Raw genomic sequence first — 22,293 nt, 5'->3', positions numbered from 1 at the left:
CCAACTGTATACTGAAATTTTATAAACATACATGCATAGACAGGAGAACTACTGCAAGTAGTATACCAATGGAACTAATTGAAGCATTAGCTTGCTTCATCAGGTGTAGTAAGATGGTAAAAGATTTTTTCAAAGGCAATAGTGAGAAACTAAAGTAAACCGGAGTACCGCCCAATATTCTGCTATTTCGTTTTACAATATGCTAATTATACCAATGTAGCCGTAATCGTCTGTTATGTACTTGAGTTACATGCGATGCTTTCGCTGAACTGAGTGTGGCACATGCAAAAAACAAATGTAATTTCCCAACTTTTTACACAAGTATGTCACAGAACTGGCGACTGTATAAAAGGCAGAATGGGCTACAATATCTAATGAATAGTTCTAAACATTTTCCGTTGCTTCAGAAGCAGATCTGACTTCTTCAGTAGAATCCATTGACTTCTCCCCAACATTGCCTGAGCTGTTAAGTTCCAGATTTTGTAAATGAGTGGACATGCTGTCATGCTTTGCTAATTCTGCTCCAACTAGTTTCATGTTCACCATTTTAGGGTCTTCAAAGGCAATCCTGCTCAAAGCTTCCACCTCTGAAAAAACATCAATATAAAAAGCATTATAACGGTAGGAGATGATTTTTGGCTTAAGTGCATTCCACCCCAAATAAAGAGTAGCCAAGGCAACGGCACCTACATAATTGTGTACACATTGTGGGATGTAGAATTAATGTAGCATTGCAATTTAGTAACACTGAGTTTGGGACATATGGTGCTTCGGGCAACACTTTCCAAATGCTTCTTTTCTTTGAAAGTCTTAGCATAACATTATGACCTTACTCAAGCGAGCCTTAATATAAATAAAATGGTTTGTACGTTATTTCTTTACTGTTTTTAATTTTACTGTTTACTGTTAAATTAAAAATTAGTTAAAAAAGTTAAAAAAAATTTACTGTTGGTTTGTACGTTATTTCTTTCCCCAACAAGTCCCCTTGTTATCCTGCGTAAGTTTTGCTGTTTTACATTGCTTTGTTTTTTCCTTATCTTTCACGTCTCTTTTTGTACCTGGTTCATTTACCATCCTTCTTCGAAGCAGGACATAGCTGTTTAGTTAACGAACGAAGGACAGTGTACTGGTATTTTATATATTAATTGTTTTATTTCACTGGTTTATCAATGTTAGTTTTTATAATTTCCGGTTATGATTGTGTTAAGTTATTTATTCCAACAAACTGACGATGTCTATAGCTATATAGGCGAAATATATTTATGTTTTAAACCGTGCAAACCGACCCTGGTTAATTTCAATTTTTCCATATAGCATTCATTTTTAGGTTACAAAAAAAACTGTCCCTGGTCGTATGTTACAAGTACTTTTTCCTGGTTAAATGTTAACTTTTCTTTAACATTGGGCTGTGTGACCTATATAATTTTCGATCAAAGTAAATGTGATTTTTTTCGATTACGCAATAAATTGTACCAGTATTGCTAGCTTACAATGCTAGAACATAATAGTTTAACAGAGCCCATTGTAAACCCAACTCTATTTAAAATTTAAGTTGGCTTTCCTCTTCCGTTAATCTTTGGTAACTGTTATTTTTACGTTATCTTGTTTCAGACAAAAATGGTATTGCTGACAGATTGCTATTTATATTCAACCAAAACTCAGCAAAATACCAGCACCGTGGCAACGTGCCACGCATGAAAGGATTATCATACAAGGAATTTAAGATATAATATAAACGCTAAAATATTAAAGTGAAACATTAGATATTTTCAGCATGTAAAGGAGGTCGACGAGGGATTATTTTAATAAACTTCTAAAAACTTTAAGAAAAATTACACTTGTTTCATGAGCCACAAACAACCTGATCAAGAGCCACTTGTTATGATTTGACCAACCTTGCTATTGGCCAAGGATTTCAACAATAGCCATCTTGGACTACAGGATGTTACATTTGCAATACAATTTTATACTTTTAAAAGTCAAATATTGGTGAACTTTCATATTAATGGTGCATCACCTGTTCTACTGGTATCAGAATCACAATTGCTTAGAATGTTGGATGATTTTTGTTGTAGATCAAGTCGAAATTGTCGGCAAAAACCAGCACATTCCGTTAATACCCTTTGCTCTTCTATGCGTAGTTTTAAAGATAATTTAGCACGTGAAGATATTGTATCATTCCTCAGCAGTGTTTCAACGTCCTGTGAAGTACAATTTGGAATAAACTGGTTCCAGCAAAGCATAAAAATTTTGACAGAAGCTTTTTAATAGCAAAGTTAAGATACCACTTAATTAATCATTACTAGTTGCAGATGTTGTCTATGCCAAAGTGCATTACTTTTACAAACCTCAAAGTTCTTCTTAAATTGTAGCAAGAGTAAATTGACTCTGTTTTCAAGATACTCCCACATCTTAATATCAGCAGAAAAGTGAACGGGGCCAGAGATGTAAACTTCACTCAGGTAATTTAATTCTGTGTCACTCTTTGCGATCCACTCATTCAGCTCACCTACATATCTCAAGGTTAACAACCTACACGACCAAAAGCCTTGCGACATATAAGTGCGAGTCTTATTAAGTGAAGGTTAACCTTCAGTCATGGATCACCTTCATTCATATGAAAGACCCTCAAAAACGAAAGTAACTGTGGGGAGGTTGGAAGGTTTCCGTTCATCGAGCAGATGGCAAACAATCCATTTGCTTCACACTTCACTCTGCTCAGTAACTGCACTTTCTTTTTGTACAGTGGGTCTTGAGTGCTGATGCCTATTACACCAACTAAATTAGTTAAAACTAAACAGATTACAGTTTAATTAAGTAGAGGAAATTTGCAGAAATCCTTTTTGTGTCCACACAACTCACCTAACCTAATTCTCACTTTATCAAACGGATTATTTGAGAAAACAAATCCATTATGAATTAATAAATCAGAATTGCACCTTCCTCCATAGCAAATTGTTACTTGTTCATCCTTTGCAAAATCACGCATAGCAAAACATTCCAATTGATTCGTTTGCGCATTGTATGCTGTGCTCATCTAGAAATACGAAAATATTTATAAAAATCTGTTACTTATGTATCAACAATACCAATACATAGAACCAATATAAACATCGCATGAGTCGCAACTGCCAGCCTTTTGTTCCCAATTTAAATGTATAACATATATATATTATACCTAGTGTTTCTACTCTTAACTGTGTCTTCTTGACAACAAAACAATTTCAAATTTAAAGTTTTTGAAGTAAATATAGCAAAAGTTGTAGGAAACTTGCTGTTGTAGGAAAAACTTTTATAATGGTACTTTAGCTAGCTTATTCTTTCGCTGCACAGAAATAATGCTGAAGTGTATTGCATCCGTTAAAATACATACAAATTAGATAGGGAAATTAAAGTATTTTTAAACTGGGTGTTAAGTGTTAAACTAAGTTTTTCAAACTGTGCTTATCTGTCAACATAGTAGGTTAAGCTTTTAAGCTTTCAATTACTGTAAAACTTTTAATACCAGCAGCTTGGCATGAGATAAATACCGAACTTTATATTGAAGTACACAATAGTAGGTTGCTTTGGTGAGTTACATATAGGTAAAAGCCGCAAGTACAGTAATAATGTAAAGTCTAAACTAAAAAACAAGCACAAGAAGAAATGCAAGTTTGGTAAAGTACCAATTATTACCTAATAATGTCATGGTGGGCACATATTACAGTCAACATTATTCACAAAATGTGTAGGATGTAGTAAGCGGATTACTAATTGCATCCAAGAAGGACATATCCTAATTGTTTTATACTGTATGGAAACTTAAAATGATAAATACAGCATGTTTTTGTGGACCTTACAAAATGCCAAGTCAAGTATCACATGCAAGAATAATGTATTGCCGATATGTCCTATAGTTTGCAGTACAGTTTTGAAAATATGCCCTTTTAGATATTAGTAGTTGTGAAATTTCAACTGATCTAAATATCTGCTGTACATATATTGGCATGGTTGTCATTACATTTCAGCATTTGGTTATGGGTTGGTCATAACAAATATCACAGATCAGTTACAAATGACAAGTGAAAAGCATTGCCTGAAAACATGGTTGTGGCAATATTGAATAGGATACCAACTGTAAAATACACTTACTGGAAAACGGTTTTCTTGCAAAACAATTAAACAAAATCATATTTAATAGTGATTGTTTTCACAAACCATTCAATTTAGACTCAAGCACGATTTTACATCTTGACACTAGAAAGGAAATTCATAGACTCCTCTGCTAACTCTTTCACATGTTGAAGGATCTTGCTCACTCGCTTCATTACGCAAAGTTATCTAGTCACGAACTCACCCATGGATGTGAAAATAAGCAGTTACAAATTTTTTGCCTTGCATCAGTAGAGGACAAATAAAAATATTTATGCAGGATTCACATGATGTGTTATAACTTATAACGCAGGAGTTAATACATTTTTTAGGAATTTCACAGAATATTTTTGTGAATCTACTCAAAATGGAAAAGAAAGTTTTTCTCAACCCAAACCACTTAACAAATTTCTAAGTCCCGCCGACGGTAAGTCCTTAGTGCTAGCATAAAGGAGTTACTGTTGGTAAAAAAGAAGTTTAATAAATGGCAAAAAGAAGAACTAGTAATTGGCAGGCCAAATCCAAAACAAATCAAAATACAGATTTTCAACATACATATGCAAAACACAATAGCAGTCGCAAATAGTTGCCTGGCAAGTCACATGGTGGCTCCATATCTCAATCAAGCCAAGCCTGGTAGCCAGGCAACTCGAGATCGACATCAAGGGACTAAGTGTTGTCTCCTACGCCATAAGTATTTAAAAAATTCATTACAGCATCAGGGCATAGCAAATAAAAGAAAGATGAGCTGGTTAAATTATTACAAAAAATTATTTCAGCAAAAGGCAAAAAGGCTGAGTTTCCGACATCCTTCTGCACAATAAACATAAAAAGGAAGTTTTTTCTAAATTTGTGGTAAAAAGTCTAGCTCAAGTCACATATTGAAGGTGAATATTGCAACTAATCACCAAAATACGGAAGTAATAGCGTAAAGCACTCACGAGTTATGAAACGCCAAAATGTGTGTATTTTGTAGGTTTTGGTGGATTTTCTGCAAAACTAATCCTATGACATATGCTCAATAATAACAAGAACCTTGCTTTTTTTAAATCCCACCTACATACCAAACTTCAAAGTCCTTTCGTTACCCTTATTTACAGTTATCATAGGTAAAAGAAAACTTTGATGAAGAAGAAAAAGAAGAAGAATAGCAATGACAAAAACCATATTGATAAGAAATATTTCCGTACGTACTAATACTGATAAATAATCATCATCATAGCCAGAGAAGCAAAAACAACATCTGTTGAAATAAAATATTTCAAATTTAAATTTCATACTTACAGGGCCTATGTCATGATTGAACATGTCCCACAGAGGAATCATTGCCAATGTTGATAATCCATCTTCATCATCTGCATTTTCTGGTTTCACTACAAACACAATTTAGCATTGATTCAGAACAAACTTACGACGAAAGTAAAATGTTGTAATTCTCTTCATGCAGCACTTATATATACTTCACACAAATCTGTTAATAGAGAATCTTATGTATTTAAAAACAAAACAATATATTGTGGTAGTGCCAGATGTTTAATGTGTTTTTACATGATCTTACATGCTGGTATTTTGTTTTGGCGAGTTGTTACAGCTGATACACACCAACGATAAGCATCAAATGTAAACATTTCTCGTCCCGCTGCATTTAAACACGCAACATCGTTTTGTTGATGATTCCCATTAAAGACCTTCATACAGTAGCATAACATGGTTTAGAGATGAATTACGCATTTACACAAAGTGTCAATCTACAAACAAGATTGTGTATAATATATTTGTAACATGGGTGTATTGGTACTTAAGAATAAGCAAATGAATTGTTAATGCTATTACCTGATACAGCAGGGTAAATTGCCGAACTATGGACTTATATTGCTGAACCGCACTACCTGTCAAAACCCAACAAATTGTGTATTATTGAAATGTTTAACAACTAAAATAGCCAATTAAAAAAACCAAACATTTCAGTGGCGTATGCAACATCCTTCAAAAGAAAAATCACATATCATAGGTACTTAAAGCAGTTGACCCTCGCAAATACTTCATTTCTTCAGGAGTAAAGTAAAGTGTAGTGTTAAATTCTCGTGGAAGTATATCTGCAGTGTAAAACAAAAACATATCTACATGAAAAATTGCTGCAGTATCACTAATGTAATATTTGTTACTGTTTGATAAATTTGCCTCAACTTATGGTAACTCACCTAAGTAAGGTTTGTATTTAGATTCAGGATTGTATTTCTCAAAATGTAAAAACAAAGCTAGGCAGACATTTGGCATAACTGATAACACTTCATTGCCAGCAATCAAGTCTTCTACAATGACAAACATATAAAATATATAAGAGTAGGAGGAAAGTTGTTGGCTTGTAGTAAATCCAGAAAACATGCGTCAACAAATTAATTTGCAGCAGTTACTTTCTTTGACTTCATGATGCATTACTATTTTCTGAAAATTTATTACACTATATGAAAAGTTTAGATCAGAAATTTCCTGACAACAACTTCAATATGGCTGCATATAATTATAATACACCACAGTCATTATCTACTTACTTAAATATGATGTCTTCACATCTTCATGGGTTATCATAAGCTGTCTGGGCACAGTAACAATACTTTGATCAATCTGTAATTTATCATTTATTCAAGAATTAGTAATACAAAAATTGAGCAAATGTTAAATAATGGCGAACTTCGGCCATAACTTGTGGAGAAAGGAGTGCTAGCAATAATATAGTGACACAACTAGAACAAAAGTTACTAACTGTAAAACACAATGCGAACACCACTCTATTATAAACAGGGTGCAGAAATATTGTATGCAATAAAAAGCAATAGTATTAAATATGATGGGTGATGGTGTATGAAAATAAAGCTCTTTCTTTTGCTATAACATAATTCTTCAACTAAACAACGAAAGGCACGGACATACAGAATAGAAATTAATAATGTTACATGAATGAATGAAACACAACTCAAAATTTATGCATTTCTACAAGCGAGTAAATACAAATTAATACAAGTTATTACAAATAAATTAAATTCTAGTATATGATGAATAGTTTAATTTTTCCAGTCAAAAAGGTATGAATATGATATCATGTTCAAATTTTACTATACAGTATATGGATCATTGCAGATAAACTTAAACAGCGATAGCTGTTCAACAACAACAAAAAAACAGAACAATGATCACACACTCACACCAACAAAATAGAATATTTCATCCATTTTTCAAAACAATGAAGATTTTGTATTTACTGTATTTACTATGATTATGCATTTATTTTTGTATTTACTGTAGAAGCTGTATAAACAGCTGTCATGTAAAAAGTAACATAAATTTGACTATGATTTAAATATAATTTATCAGCACATTTGCATAAGGTGTACGTTTACTAAGTGCCGGTTTGTCAATACATGAATACACAAATATCTAAATGACTGTTACATAAATTTATCCTCTAAAAGTTAAACTTATTAAATCAAATTTCAGTGCATTTTTTACCTTTATATCTTCAGTAGCAATTAACCCAAACTCTTTTATATCTTCAAAGTCATGAAGTTTCACGAAATTTTGTTCAACTCCATTCTCAAATAGCCAAGTTTTAAAAACTGGCAATGACAGATTTCTCTTATCAGTAGTTGATGAGACATAGTTGATACCTAAAGTTTGTTTCCAATCAATGAAATAAAAAATTGATATCAGCAGCTTAGCGTTTTTATTGCACCTGCTTTACAAATTTTAGGCATCTCTACAAAAAGAGAATGCAATAATGCTTGCTATTTGCACTTTTTGCTAGCACAAGGTGTATGCATCAAACTTTTACATTTCATTAATTGCTGCGATTAGAATTCTTTTAAGCTACAATCTCTTTGGCAAAAGTATAAATGGTGCCTGACCACCACTTTTAACATTAGCATTAGAATTTTGGGTTACAACAAAAATCATTTTTAGGAGGTTATTTCACCAAAAATGGGAGTTGATCATCCTCATAAAGTAACCATAAACCACGGGTCGGCAATCTTTAGCATTGAAAGAGCTATTTGGTCTTGTTTCCGCCAAACTAAATCCTACTCTGAGTCACAACAACTATTTGACTACTTAAAATAAAAAACCTAACACTACATATATAACTCGAACTAATGCTTTACAGTTGCACGTAAAAACTTCAGTAGTTACCCTCACAAAATTCTCACTATAACGACGACAATCTGCATAGTCACCAAACAAAGACAAATATCCAAGACATGCGACCTCGAACAAAAACAAACTTAGGATCACGTGAGTGGCAAGCAGTCATGCGTATTATGCCCGCGAAAATCACTGTGAAGTATTTATATAAGACTTTTCACGTCCAAATAAAACATTCTGAATAATATAATCAGAGAAACACATTCAGTTATTACATTATGAAACTAATAAACACCATTATTTATTCACATTAAGTTTTCCTAAATGAGCTCGTTGGCTCCGAGTCGCAAGAGCCACAACACAGAGGTGAAAGAGCCGCAGGTTCCTGACCTATGTCATAAACAGTCTCTTTCCCCATACCTCTCGATGTCATTTCTCGTTAGCCACTTAGCCTCTACTCAAGCAGTTCACACTAAATCACTTAGCTCGGTGACATTCAAGGTTTCCCTTCAAACTCTTGCTTCTCACTTCCAATGATAAATCTTTCCTTTCTCTCTACATTTCCTGGTCATCTCAGCCAGTTTTACCTCATTACAATTACAACATGTTATGGATTACATTCAAAGAAAACGCTTTTTGCTAGTTATTAACTCATGCTATGTCCTGAATAGTAAGTAATAAGATAAGATGGGTTCATCAATAAACAACAACCCTTTTTAACAACCAGAATGCTTTGCAATAGCATTATCTTTGTTTATAAATTAAAAACATATAGCAAGGTAAAAGTATCCTAAAACCTAACCTATTTACAGAGTTACAACACTTGTCCATCAAAACAAGGTTTGCAAAATCGTGTAAATAACTATTTCAAAAAAGAATTAACATTTAATTGAAGCTGCTTTGAAAGTTGCAGTCATTTCATGCATTGCCTGCAGTTTTTTGCGAGAACTAAAATAGAAAGAAAAAAGCCGTTAAAGCAGTTATGCATAGCGCACTAGTATTGCTGGTTTAACAAGAGAAAATAGAAAAAACATTCTCGTTAAATACTTATGTACAAGATATATTCTTTTTCATGTACAATGGCACAACATAGTTACGTACTATGCATAAAGTGCCTGCACAGTGCACATCCTCAAACAAACACAATGAAATCTTTATTACACAATTAAAAATCACATAGTCCTTATTTGGGAAGTTTCGTATTCTAAATGAAATAGAGCACTTTTAGAAATTGAAAGCTTCTAAACACTATCACAACCAAAGGATATGCAATATTGTGCCAAACTGGAGATAAAATCAAAAATTTTTACATAAAATCGCTAATTTTGCCATTATTTTATATGGTATCCAGTTGGTTCATCAGTCAACTAATGCAACATATCCCAAATTATATACTTAAGTCTGTATAAATTATATTTCTTCTTGCCTATACACGGCATCTAATTCACAGTTCAATCAAACACATTATGCACACAGTTTTCACATTGTGATACTATAATTGCCAAAATGAATGTTATAATTAAAACCTAATTAGAGATTTTTGCGACATTTTCGACAGTTATTGCACAGAGAGTGTTACTGAACTGATAATTTATTAAATCACTTATTTACTAGTGGACAAGAAAATTTTAAGCTAAAAATTTTACAATATACTTACCCTCTACATGGCGTTTTCTGAAGTTTTCAACTGCGCTATGAATTTTGAGGTAATAATCCCATTCCTCTTGATGGCTTGGGGAGTAAATGCACACTAAATGATTATTAAATGCTTCATTACTATTACGTTACTAGATAATGGCAGCATATCATTAAACTACGTCTTAGAAATGCTGTTAGGCATACAAAACTAGACTAAAAGATATCCATTAGTCATTGCACAATTTGGATTGATGGTAGAATATTCCGATCTGTATTTCGTAGCAGCTGGACACCTGAGATAAATTTCAAGCAAACTTTCTACACAATTAACTTTTTAACCATGACATGATATTTTATCCAAAACTAAGTTGGGGTTTAATGAGCAATCGTTAGCTTTCAGGTGTCGTCATTGCTGCTCTTTTCTATGTGTAGTGGAATGGAGAGGATAAGTATTTAGGCATTTGAAGTTCGGTTTCACGCATGGGCATGGTAGACCAGTTACAACACCAAAGTAAGGGCAATTCGCTGACTGCATATTTTGCGACCATTCCCAGTGTCGCACTGAGTATGCAGTAAAGTATATCGAATTCAAAACAGAATTCCTAACTAAAATCTACCAAGCTTTAAACATGGGTTTTAAACGGCGTTAAATAAGCTTTTAAGCTTATACAAATAGAATAATCTGTATACTTAACTTTTTATAAGCCATAGTTTTGAAGCTAAATAAGCAGACTGAAGCTACTTTCACGCCCAAGTTAGTTTAAATGACATACCCATTAATTTTAGCAACTTTGCATTTGTGATACCTATCAAATCAAGACGCCACCACTTTAAGAAGGGACCACAAATGTAACATTTACACAAATTGCAACAAACAATAAAAAATTACTAATGAGATGTAAGTCCGTCACCACCCTTCGATTATTATCAAATAGCAAGCAAGTCTAATTGCTGCAACGCTTTGCACAAAACACATACCGATAGTGAGTAACACTGAAAAATGTTTGGAATCATCGAAGTGTTACAAATCTGCAAGAGTTAACCTAGAAATCAAGCTAGTTAAAGTCATACATATATTTTCCTCAGTTCGAGGATAAGGATAAGGATTGTAATAACATAATAATTAATTTGAATAACTTACTCTTAAAAAGCTCAACAGCAAGCTTAGTTAGCTCTTTCTTGTTTTTATTGATCGTCGTCAAAGTTTTAGAACTCTGTTTCGCACGGCTTTTCTTACCCATTGCACTGTGTCAAAAACTGTTGAAACTCAAGGCCACTTCCACCAGCAAGTGCAGCAACCTTTCCCACAGTTTAACTGGATGTGGAACACCGAATGATAAAAAAATTGTGAATTAATGATTAAAACACAACCAGACAAGAAAGACTCGCGTAGGTGCATCCCCTTTTCTGATAGCAAAAGTCGATTGGTTTTTATTTTCGTAGGTTGCAAGAGTGTGCAAGAGGCCGGGTCGTAATCAAAAGAGCAGGTGCTGTAGCCTGCTGTGTTCCTTTAGCGCCCTATTATTGCTTGCTGCTCATGACTGACAGGCTGCGGATGGTGACCTGAAACCAGGCTACTGTTTGTGACGTAATGAATAACAGTTTAGCTTTACAGCAAAGTGAGCAGTTAATGTCGATTTTTTCCAAGAAAAATGTAGATTGGTTTTTACAAAAGAATATATTTAAAGACTGGTTGATATAAACAAACTGTAAGCTGTCCGGTTTTCAGTAGCAACCGACAGCAGGATGCTATTCCAGCAATCACGGTCTGCTGTTCATTACGTCTCATTAGTGTCATTACCAATGGTAGCCTGTCAATTACTGATCAGTAACAATAGCAAGGTGCTTTTTGAAAACAGCAGGCTGCTGTGCAATAATAACACTCATTCTTTTGATTACCATGCTACTAAATGTATCTTTACAAGTCTGTGTTACCAGCTTATTTGAAGCCTAGTAACCGGTCTGTCTCAGTATCCCACTATATATATATAACTAGAGTCTTTATATAAACATTCCAATAAAACTTATTGTTAGTACACATTGTTGTGTTTGTGATTTGTAGTATATCTGTTTCTTAAATGTTTAATTTTATTTAGAGGTGACTGTGTCTCTTATCAGTTGTGACTCGCATCTGTCTACCTATTCTCAGAAGGGAGCAAACTCAACCTAGAAATCTCTAGACATCAGCCAACTTAAAACAGACAATTATTACTAAAAATATGTATTAATGTTACAGAAAAAGTTTATATTTACAGGTTAACAAGAAAATATATTCATGCTTATACAGCGCCTCATTCAATACTTCACAGACATTTAGAAAGATTACATTCAGCATAACAACCGTCAAGCTCAATTAACTAGAGGTTATAGGATGTTCACTATAACCAGGTTTGCTATACCGTCCTTATTTCTAAGATTTGTCCTTATTTTAAAGGTCCGTGTCTTAGAAAATATTTTTATCCATTTTTCTAAGAAATGTCCTTATTTTCATCTTATTTTTAGGGCAGAGCTTCGTATTTTTTAGAGCTTTTTGAGCCCAGACCGATGGCAACCCTGACTATAACACTCAAATAGTTCTTTTTTTGACCTCAACACCACTACTTTTTGAGGTGGAAAACGGTTAGGCCTACATACACATATATACAGGTTGGCAGATAATAAAGAACCAATAACTAAATATAACTAATATAAATTGCACACAGTAGGCCTAAGTGGTGTAATTAAGATGTAAGTCCAATGCACTGCAGTTTGGCCAATGGAGATGAAGTAACTAAGTTTATTATATCTTTTGTACGTTGCGCATTAATTGATATGTCTAAGTATCTAAGATATAGTAGATTATTCTTTCTCTAAGTCGTATTCATAAGTCATAAACGGCATCAAAAGTTGTCAGTCCACGATCATAAAATCATCAAGTACGGTTAATCAGGTGCTTTATTTCTTTTGGTTAGCTTCTCTAACGCTTGTTCAAAAGTCATAAAACTTGTTATGTAATTGTCCTAAGCAAGGTCATAAAATCATTAAGTCTTACATCATACGGGGTCAAGTAAAAACATTGCATTAAGATAAACTTACAAAACGGGATTAACGTTTTGACTAACAAAATCCTTTGTCTAAGTCTGACGTCACTTTTATTACAAAAAGAAACAGTGCCTATCATGAGCATTGTTTTGCCGTTGTAATTTTTTTGAACTTATTTATTGTATGTTGGGGTTAGTAGTTGGGATAACCAGTTTTTATCTTTATCATTTGGTTACATCATTTTTGCGCGTTTTAAGCCTTTGGGGTTAGCTGCTTTTTCCCGCTCATTGCTTTGCAGCGGCTTGGGTGGTCTTATCTAATCAACATTGCAACATCTCTTGCAATGTGTTTTCCAACTGATGATTAACATTTACGAATATGTTTTGTTTTGAGAAAAGCTTATTTCAACACCCTATGCACCTCTATCCTGTTGTTTATCAGATCGCACATTTCAACTCCCGTCTACACACTACAAAACCTTGTGCTTTAATCAGAGATTAGTAAAGAGAGGGATATCGCTTACCCAACTTCTGTCGGACTCGATGAAAACGCACTTTAGTAAAACTGGTAGAATGGCAGTTTTAAGATGTGATTCGCTTTATAATCTTGTGGTAACACGTGAACATAATTTTAAATCAACGCCTTTACTATTAAGCATATTCGTTGCAATCTGTAGCCAAGTGACAGCCACGGTGTTAGAGTATTCTAACAGCACGCAAGAACTATAGACAAGTTAATCTAGTGAAGGGACAACGTTTGTGCCCCAACAACCTCTTCAGTTAGCTGGTGGAATTGTTATTTTACCACGCTATAATGGTTAGCATTTTATTTTTCGTTCTCCCACAGATTATAACGAAAAATAAACAATACAATACGATCCTGCTTCTCTAAATCACTAATCACAGTAATCAGCAACTACTTGACATCACCAATAGCAAGTTGCTATACCGATCAGCAACCACGTGATGTCACCAATTGCAGGGTGATACTCAAAAACAGCAGGCTGCAATTGGTGACATCATGAGAAAATTTTAACACGTGCTCAGTTAAAACTGTAATTGCGGTTTGCTGAATCTTATTCTATAACCGGTTTTAAATTTTCGATTCAAAACTATTGGCATCAGGTGTTACTCAGACCATAGACTGTAATACTAACGTCGATTTTAATGACGATAATCGCCTACCTATGTTACTACATGTAGGCTACAGGCAGAGCTTGGCAACTGCAGTTTCAAAAAAAGCGTCGCTCATGCTTTTTTTCCGTAATGTGTTGCATCGCTAATTAGGTAGCCAATAGGCTATATATATATTTACTTTGTATATATACTCTCTTTATATATATTATATTTATACTTGAGGCTGCCACTAACTTATATCACCGGAAAAATTGTGCGTTCGAAGCTATTTTTCACGATTTCTTGTCAATCCAACGTAAATATTATAAGTTTATAACATAGCAACCAACACCTAACCTAAATAAATCAGTCTTCTAATATAACTTCGATAAAACCTTAAATAACTAATACAGTATCAACGTTTGGCTTACCAGTTTTCTAATCTAACTGTTCACTTTTAACAATGGGAGGTCTAACCTTCTTTCGATGAAATAGTCACTCTTTTTATTTCATTAATAAGACTTCGCAGAGCTCCAAATCCTTGTCGGACGCTGTTTCGTAAGCAGTTCATTCGTGTCAGACATATTTTCGTAGGTACACGGGAGATCTTGCCGGAGTTGTATGCTGAACTTAGGATGCTTAGCAGGAAAAATTAGCCGAGCTTTACGAAGTCACCAGTGTGACCATCTTTCACATAAGGTTCTCCGGACGCTCTTCTGACGAACAGCCTTCTGTCATAAAAACCACCTTGGACGACGGCTGACATAGCTTTCTTGACCATCATCAGAATTTAGAGCGAGAATGAAATTCATCTTGACTCCTAACAAGGTTACATGTCTTTCTCGGCCACACGTCCGCAATGATCGATTTGTCAACATGTAAGAAAATAAAGTTTTATTGAACTAGTAACTTAAGAAGCAAACGAACAACTGAATGAAAAGAGAAATTGTGAATTTAAAATAAAGAAATACAATCAAGGTCAGATTAACTAAAGAATATAACAGAAATCGGTAAAACAAATAATTATAATTTAAACGGAAATTGCTCAAGTCGTGGCGGTGACATGGTGCCAACCGCCACGACTTGCTTTGGAAAATAACCCAGTCACACTTTGACAATATAACACGGACACTCGTTATCCAGATTTTCATACCAAAGCTTCGAAAATTCTTGGAAAAGAGGAAAATACGCTTCCTTTATTTAAGCGCTTTTTGTTCTAAAAAAGCATGTGCTGGCTGAAATTCATCATTAGCTCCATCTTGTTAACTTTAGTAGGCCTACATAATTTAATGACAGCCATTAAAGCTTATCTGTTTAAATGATGTATTTTTTAAACCACAAGGAAAGTGTACTTCCTGAGAAACAGCAAGATCGGTCGACTGTTGTCTGGAAATGATCACGTGCTATCAGCTTCTTTGAACCTAATGTACGCTAGGCCTATATCAGTTTTTGTCCGAACCCTTACCCTGTTAATGCCATTGGTATTGCATAATAATTAACTTATTTTGTTTGTATACACCTTCTGGCAAGCGCGTCTTTCGAATGGTCGTTGGTTACACGCAGAAGAATATGTATGGTTGCATGGGTCTACTCTGGCATTTTTATTAATTTTTTTGATTTAGATTTTGTATTCATTGTTTCGAAATCATTTAACTTCCTTGAGTTACTAAAATAATATCATTTAAAAGTGAGGTTTGTAATTCATTTCGCGAAGATTTGGTACAGGTACAAAATATGTGAAAGCATTTTTGAACATTGCAAAATAATAAATCACAGTCACCTCCTTGATCCATTTGCGTCTTCGTGGCATTCTATACTACGGTTTTATAGAAAGTCAAACATCATAGTTGCAAACATGATAGCCAGCAGTAGGCCTATTGTTCATAAACGCCACTTTGCGCTCATTGATAAATCACATCTGGCACACAAGTTGTTTTTTTTGCGATTTTTGCTTGATTTCCATTATATAATGTAGCACCAATAACGAGCAATAGTGAAGTAGCTTGCGAAAAAAACAGTACAAATTAAGTTAATATAAGGAAATAAATTATTGGCAACATATTGTATGCAACTAATAACTGGTTTATCTGTTTATCCTTTTTTAACCTTGCCATAAGAAACACGATCAACAATAAAATAATCTTTGGTTAACATGTAGGTAATAAAGATATATAAAAGTTATTAGTAGACATATTAATGCACGCAGATAACAAGCCAATAAAGTATATTATATAAATTGGACAAGAAAAGCCAACTACTGATATTGAAATGACTTATTATTATCAATGTCGATGGATGGAATGGCATACAGCTTATAATAGTCTTCACAATACACCATTTTCAGCCAATCTTTTCAAGCCGTCTAAGCTCTCAATAACAGATGTTTTTCCTCGACCTGCCCGCTTCATTGCAGCCATGCTGATCGCGTCTCCCGCATCCTGATTGAAAATCCAAGTGAAAGCTGGAGGCATTTGATCTGGTACAGGCGTCACACCAAGCATGAAACATATCTGATGAGAGCAAAAACACAGGAGATCTACAATATTCTTACTCAAAACGATAATGCATCTCATTACAGTATTGGGCTAAGTTTACACAAAGTAAGAAAATTTTCCGATTTCCCTAAAAATACTTATTTATATTGCTAATCGCTACAACATAATTTTGATTCGATAACGTTCATGCTGTGGTATAAATGAACATTCCCGATGACACAATGAAATATATTAAAATGGATAATTCTGGTTCGAAGATTGTTCCGATTAGGCTATTTTATAATTATCTTTATTTTTAAGCTTGCTTAAAGTTTGCTGCAAAATAATTGTTTTACCTCTGTAACACAAACCGGATCATTGACGTGCTCTTTCAAACCGGCTCTAGCTAATCCTTGAGCAGCACCACCACCGACCGCCATAAAACCTGTGCCGGGAATTAAATACATATCGGCGCCGCCACCTACATACAATCATTTCGATAAAGTAAAATTAATTTCCACACACTATAAAATAACATGAACGTTACATGTTTGTAGGTAGTTTTTAGAAATACCTACGACAAAGAGTTTTCAAAAAATCAAAATAAAACTGTTAGTGTATTGAAACTGACCCAGAATCAATCGATTTTAGCGGCTTGAAAGCAGAGTACAACAAAAGGCAACTATACTGTAGACTTGTACAGTAGAGCATGACTGTATCAGCGTGGGTCGACATACAAAAAACGCCATAAAACAAACTGTGTAAAAAGTAGTTGCGCAGCAGAATACAATGCGAATAATAAGGAGTCAATGACAATACAACTTTAACTTGACCGTCAATGAAAAAATTGTGTATGGAATACAAAAACACGACTGCGATTGTACACGTTATGATAATTAATAACCATAAGATATATCGATTTAAAAAAACATCTGTATAAAATATAGATTAGTGAGCTAACTACATGGATGTAAGTGCATCAACAATCAAGTTACGCTCTTTGAAAAGAATCATTGTATTCATGGTTTTGAGATTTTCGTCACATTCCATTTCTATGCCATAAGAATTGTTTAAACAAATATTTTTATTTAGTTAACCCGTTATTCAATTAAAAAAATAGCCACGCTATTTTTAACAGACCATCTGCCTATTGTAGTCGGTCGATACAACCTTTCCTACAAATGCAAATTTACACACGTAAAACCGTTACCGGTCAAAATATAGGGTTGGACAAACCTGTTACAAATGTATAACTTCCGTTGGGATTATCTTTGACCAAAGGAATAAATGTTTTATAAGCCACAAATGGAGCAACAACCAAGGAATTGAGAGTCGATTCCAGCTCTGTTTTACTTTGTTGTGCGACAGGACCTTTTTGCCACCACGAGAATCCAATAGCAGTCACAATATCATCAACCCGACCGCACTGCTTTATTACCTGAAAAGCAGATAAATCAAAATTATTTCAAATCTAACAAACGTATTTTACGAAGCGTGTCATGTGTTGTAAACGTCATTACAATCCATGCTGTAAACAATATGCAATTTTCCGGCAGTGCCACTGTCTTGGTACGAAGGAAATAGTAACCGAGCTTGTTTTCAAACAGTATCAAACAAGGAATACTGAAAAGTTTGTACTTTACAAATCACCTCTTGCCTGGCAGCCTCGGCGCTTCTCTCGCTTCCAACGTCACCCAGAATACAAACAATTCTTTCATGTGCGTCTCCAGCTTGTTTGCGCAAGTTGTCCAGTCGAACTGGGTCTCTTGAAATAACTGCTACCCTTCCATAACCTCGCCTTAAAAAACCTCCGACAACTCCCGACCCAACGTTTCCAGCCCCTCCCAAAACCAGAGCAACTTTATTACTACAATCAACCATTTTGCTGGAAAAGAGAAGTGAGTGCATTTGCTAACGAAATTACATCTGTACATCGTTCTACAGTACTAACAGCATTGTCATTGCCAACAACTCGTTATCTGAAATCCAAATCCGCGGTATTGTCCGGGCAGATTGAGAAGTAAAAGACGTAAAAACAAACAAAACATGCAGTTTGTTACACACGCCAATACTGACATTTGAAGAGACCAATGGATAAAACTAATGTTAACTAATGCTGAATTAAATACGCTCTTGCAATTCATTAAAACTTTACCAAAATCGTTATGACAAACAGGAAGCGCCCTGATAAACGATTGGATTACAGTACCTTAAACCGCAAGTTATTCTCTGAACCATTATTACCTTAGCTAGCCAACCACTCATGTTACAATTTTGATTTCAGACAAATAACTTTTGACCAGTAGGCCTACTAAGTTTATGTTGACTTCGGCCCACCTATAGTGTACAAGTTATTTCGGAAATTTTCACAGCATCGACCATGACCAAAAAGAGTGAAACAGCTCTTAAAAAACTACTACTATCGAAAGCTGCAGAGAGACAAACCGGTTAACTCAAGTTCGAGTGTAGAGCAATCATAGCCTTGTTTAAGTCAGGCAAAGATTTTGCTGTTCGAAGATAAAGATTCCAATACTATACTAATTCTAACCCAATTTCCACACTGTAAAAAATCTTTTCTAATTATAAGTCAGTGAGACAATTGAGACTAACTATAAGCCATACTTTTCGTTGGAAGACTAACTATTAGTCTCAATTGTCTCACTGACTTATAATTAGAAAAGATTTTTTACAGTGCAACGGTGTTGGTATTGGCTGAAAGAGCTTTGCCTTACAAGCATACTCTACTTAGTCCACTATTAATAATTAATGTTGGTTCGGTATGTTGGTTGGTTTTTTCAATATTGGTTCTATAAATTAGCACCATAGAATTTTAAGATTTCTTGACTGACGGCTCATTTCCCATTGTACAAGTTATTGCTGATAATTTAAGACATGTTAGGTTTTGTTGGTGTCAGCTACGCAGACCATTACGCGTCATGCCCGAGTGGCGATACTATGACCATACCCGGCTACTCTGTGAGTTACATGCTAGGCTTAACTTACTTTGAAATTACAGCTTGGGTTTATAGATGCAGCCCAGTTCATACCTTCCTTCTAGTCTTGCATGTAAGACTTTGATTTAATCTCACTGTTGTGCTGTAACAGTCAACGAGGCACTGTCTAACAAAAACAAAACTTACCATTGACTAATTTTCGGCTTAAGCTGCTCAATCCTACCGGAAACTTCAAACGTGCTTTCGGCTCGACAAGAACGTCAAATGACATCAACGGGTAAACAAATCAAATTCGCTTGCCTGGTGTCATGTGGTCACAGCTTGAACTTACTTAACTTAATAAAAACTCTTTTCAAAAAAATATTCGATGAAAATAGTGCAATAAAGTTGCGGTGTAAATCATCGTACTGCATCCTAGTTCTGAACACCAATCAGAAAAAACGTTAAGTACATTCTTTATACAAAAGCTGTTCCTAGAAGGTATTTCGTTAATGACAAAAAGGCGAACGTTAATAGGCTTATGTTTAAATGTACACTTAAGCTACTACTAAAACACGGGCGTTTCGAAGTACTTGGAACAATAAGCTACCAAACCAATCCCATCATCGTACTTTTCATTGCGAATCCACTTATGCAGTTGACAGCTATACTACTTTAATACAGTTGCACAGTGTTTGTAGAAAACGTTTGTGAGCTCACGCTTGATACATAGACAAAGCATATCAAGAAAAAATGAAACTCTAATAAAAAGAACAGAAAGTGGAACAAATAAAGCCATATTTCCGGAAAACACAGTTAATATTTAAGCAATCTACTTCATATTTCTCATATCCAAAATTACTAATGAAGCCTTTCATTTACCGGAGTCACGAAACCTTTCTCAACTTGCTATTTTTGTCCGTCGTATTTGCATACGCCAATGAAACACGTCTTCGCTTGAAAACGTTGCATACATGGCTTAAAGCATATATAGTTGCACAATTTTCGCTCAAACTTGAAAATGAAGCAAAATATAGAGATCACTAAAAAGGACGAAGTCTGTCTAAGAGTGACGCATCTCTAGTATTGCACCTATTACCAATGTTTTGTACAAAAGATTGCCTACGGCCAAGCAATTATAATGCGATTATGGCTGAAGCAACAGAAATAGTAATTTTACAAAAGTGATAACTCAATACATTGCATAAAGCCGACGTTTTCAATTTCCCCACACTATATTAAGTCTATAAATATGTTGAGAATAAATTAAATCTCAAGCATTTATGTTATATGTTTACTGTTAAGTTATGAGACTTGTCACGCAAGCATCTAATTAGATTTAAATATGCAGTGGTTCCCCGACATGCTGACGTTGGTTCAACTAAATCGTAATCTGCATCCTCAAACTGCAGTTCTTAAAAAAAAGAATATCGCATTGCAGTCATGTTTTCATGGAGCAAGGCAATACAGTACTAACTCTTACTGATGATTGCGGTATTGTATACACAATAAGTGCATGTGTGATTAACAGCTTGAAGATTATGATAAATGAACTTTGCGTAATGTTTAGACAGAGAAACGCAAAATCTGCTAAATTTCCGCTGTTAAATTTATTAACTTGAAAATCATTTAATCACGAGGTAGTGTTTAGTTTTCGAGAAAGTTATTCGTTTTGAAAATTCCTTAAAGTCACATAAGTTTAATAATGGGAGGCATTTTCTCCTACCCAATCACAATGAAATATCGCGTCAGGACAAACGATCACTTATAGAATACAAGTACTGTATTGCGATAATGGATTCCAACATTCAAAAGACAGTGTTCAGTGTAGGCAACTGAACCACTTTCACGATACGTAATAATTACTGGATATGCTTTTCTATTTCCACAAATAAGCAAAGGCTTTATTCTCAGCTTTGAGACATGTGGGTTTAGTCGAACTTACTGCTACAAACGATAAGGAGCTAAAATTGATAGCTTCTTTATTCGTTGGAATTTAATAAAAATCCACTGTACATGCATATTTACTTGTATTAGAATTAGATCTATCATCCACCTCAGATTAGTGGCAATAAAACATTATATTATCGACGACATGGATATACACTAGTCAGTTTGACAATTGATAGTGAAAGATGACACTCGTATATTCGACAGTTATGACAAACGTCTTGCAAATCGAAATACTAAAGTAATCCCTCAAGCACCTAAGTACACGTAGCTTAAAATAAGTTTCATGTTCACGTCATGTTGTTTACGTCTGTGTTACATTTCTGCCTCACTACCTTAACTACAGGCGACAGACCTGACTTCCATCTGAGATTTAGGTTACCACACGTATCAGTAACAGAACATAGCCTCTATTACCATTGGAAAATTGTTTATGATACACCACAGTAAAACAACATAGACAAACGTACGGGCGCTAAAACCTGATGACGGTAATTTTGGATAGGAAAGCCTGTTTTAGTGCTACCCTACATAACTTCCACATACAATAGGTCCGTCTCTTTGCCCTTTTAAGACGTTTTACATAAAACCGGCAAATCGCTGAACGAAGGTTGTCACGGTCTAGTAAACGCTGCCTTTCATTGTTCCTTTGCACCTTGAAGTGGTTTGCTACTCACTATTGACTATACAAACGAAAATTTAAGGCTGAGCGAACTGTAGTAGTTAAAAAGTTATTGGAATCTAAAATATTCCTCACGACCAAGTCACCCGTGCAGATATAAAAGTGAAAGTAGTAAGCCGACTGACAGTGTTAGGTCATTGCTTTAAGCCAAAAAACCTTGTTGTCATTTACTATACTGTACATGTTGCGGACGGAAAGGAAAGTTAATTAACTAT

General features: G+C 34.6%; 2 protein-coding genes across 2 annotated transcripts; both read right to left on the bottom strand.

Moving 5' to 3' along the window:
• Position 1: 1 nt before the first annotated feature.
• On the bottom strand, positions 2-11,334 carry LOC143461570 (actin-histidine N-methyltransferase-like). The gene is made up of 14 exons (XM_076959335.1): positions 11,045-11,334; positions 9,923-10,015; positions 7,639-7,796; positions 6,684-6,756; positions 6,333-6,443; positions 6,147-6,227; positions 5,965-6,020; positions 5,690-5,819; positions 5,416-5,504; positions 2,863-3,037; positions 2,608-2,766; positions 2,349-2,509; positions 2,018-2,201; positions 2-587 (listed from the first exon to the last, which is right to left on the bottom strand). Exons 1-14 carry the CDS (start codon positions 11,142-11,144, stop codon positions 385-387), a joined length of 1,773 nt encoding a protein of 590 aa, XP_076815450.1. The 5' UTR covers positions 11,145-11,334; the 3' UTR covers positions 2-384.
• A 4,382-nt stretch (positions 11,335-15,716) lies between these two features.
• LOC143462332 (chlorobenzene dihydrodiol dehydrogenase-like) lies at positions 15,717-18,398 on the bottom strand. The gene is made up of 4 exons (XM_076960458.1): positions 18,164-18,398; positions 17,750-17,951; positions 16,870-16,994; positions 15,717-16,549 (listed from the first exon to the last, which is right to left on the bottom strand). The coding sequence occupies exons 1-4, from the start codon at positions 18,392-18,394 to the stop codon at positions 16,364-16,366; spliced, it is 744 nt and encodes a 247-aa protein (XP_076816573.1). The 5' UTR covers positions 18,395-18,398; the 3' UTR covers positions 15,717-16,363.
• Between the last annotated feature and the right edge of the window lie 3,895 nt (positions 18,399-22,293).

This window comes from Clavelina lepadiformis, chromosome 6 (genome assembly GCF_947623445.1).
Source record: "Clavelina lepadiformis chromosome 6, kaClaLepa1.1, whole genome shotgun sequence".
NCBI lineage: Eukaryota > Metazoa > Chordata > Ascidiacea > Aplousobranchia > Clavelinidae > Clavelina > Clavelina lepadiformis.
Note: the sequence above shows the minus strand (reverse complement) of the source record. Positions and strands in the feature narration are given on the sequence as shown.

Bases quoted from the DNA above. Each gene is read 5' to 3' on its own strand.
- LOC143462332 (XM_076960458.1), bottom strand. From the start codon at position 18,394: ATGGTTGATTGTAGTAATAAAGTTGCTCTGGTTTTGGGAGGGGCTGGA. The intron at 17,952-18,163 runs GTGATTTGTAAA...TCTGCTTTTCAG, and splicing joins CCGAGGCTGCCAGGCAAGAG to GTAATAAAGCAGTGCGGTCG. The intron at 16,995-17,749 runs GTTTGTCCAACC...GATTGTATGTAG, and splicing joins AAGTTATACATTTGTAACAG to GTGGCGGCGCCGATATGTAT.
- LOC143461570 (XM_076959335.1), bottom strand. From the start codon at position 11,144: ATGGGTAAGAAAAGCCGTGCGAAACAGAGTTCTAAAACTTTGACGACG. The intron at 6,444-6,683 runs GTAAGTAGATAA...TTGTCATTGTAG, and splicing joins TGTGAAGACATCATATTTAA to AAGACTTGATTGCTGGCAAT. The intron at 3,038-5,415 runs GTAAGTATGAAA...TCGTATTTCTAG, and splicing joins TCAATCATGACATAGGCCCT to ATGAGCACAGCATACAATGC.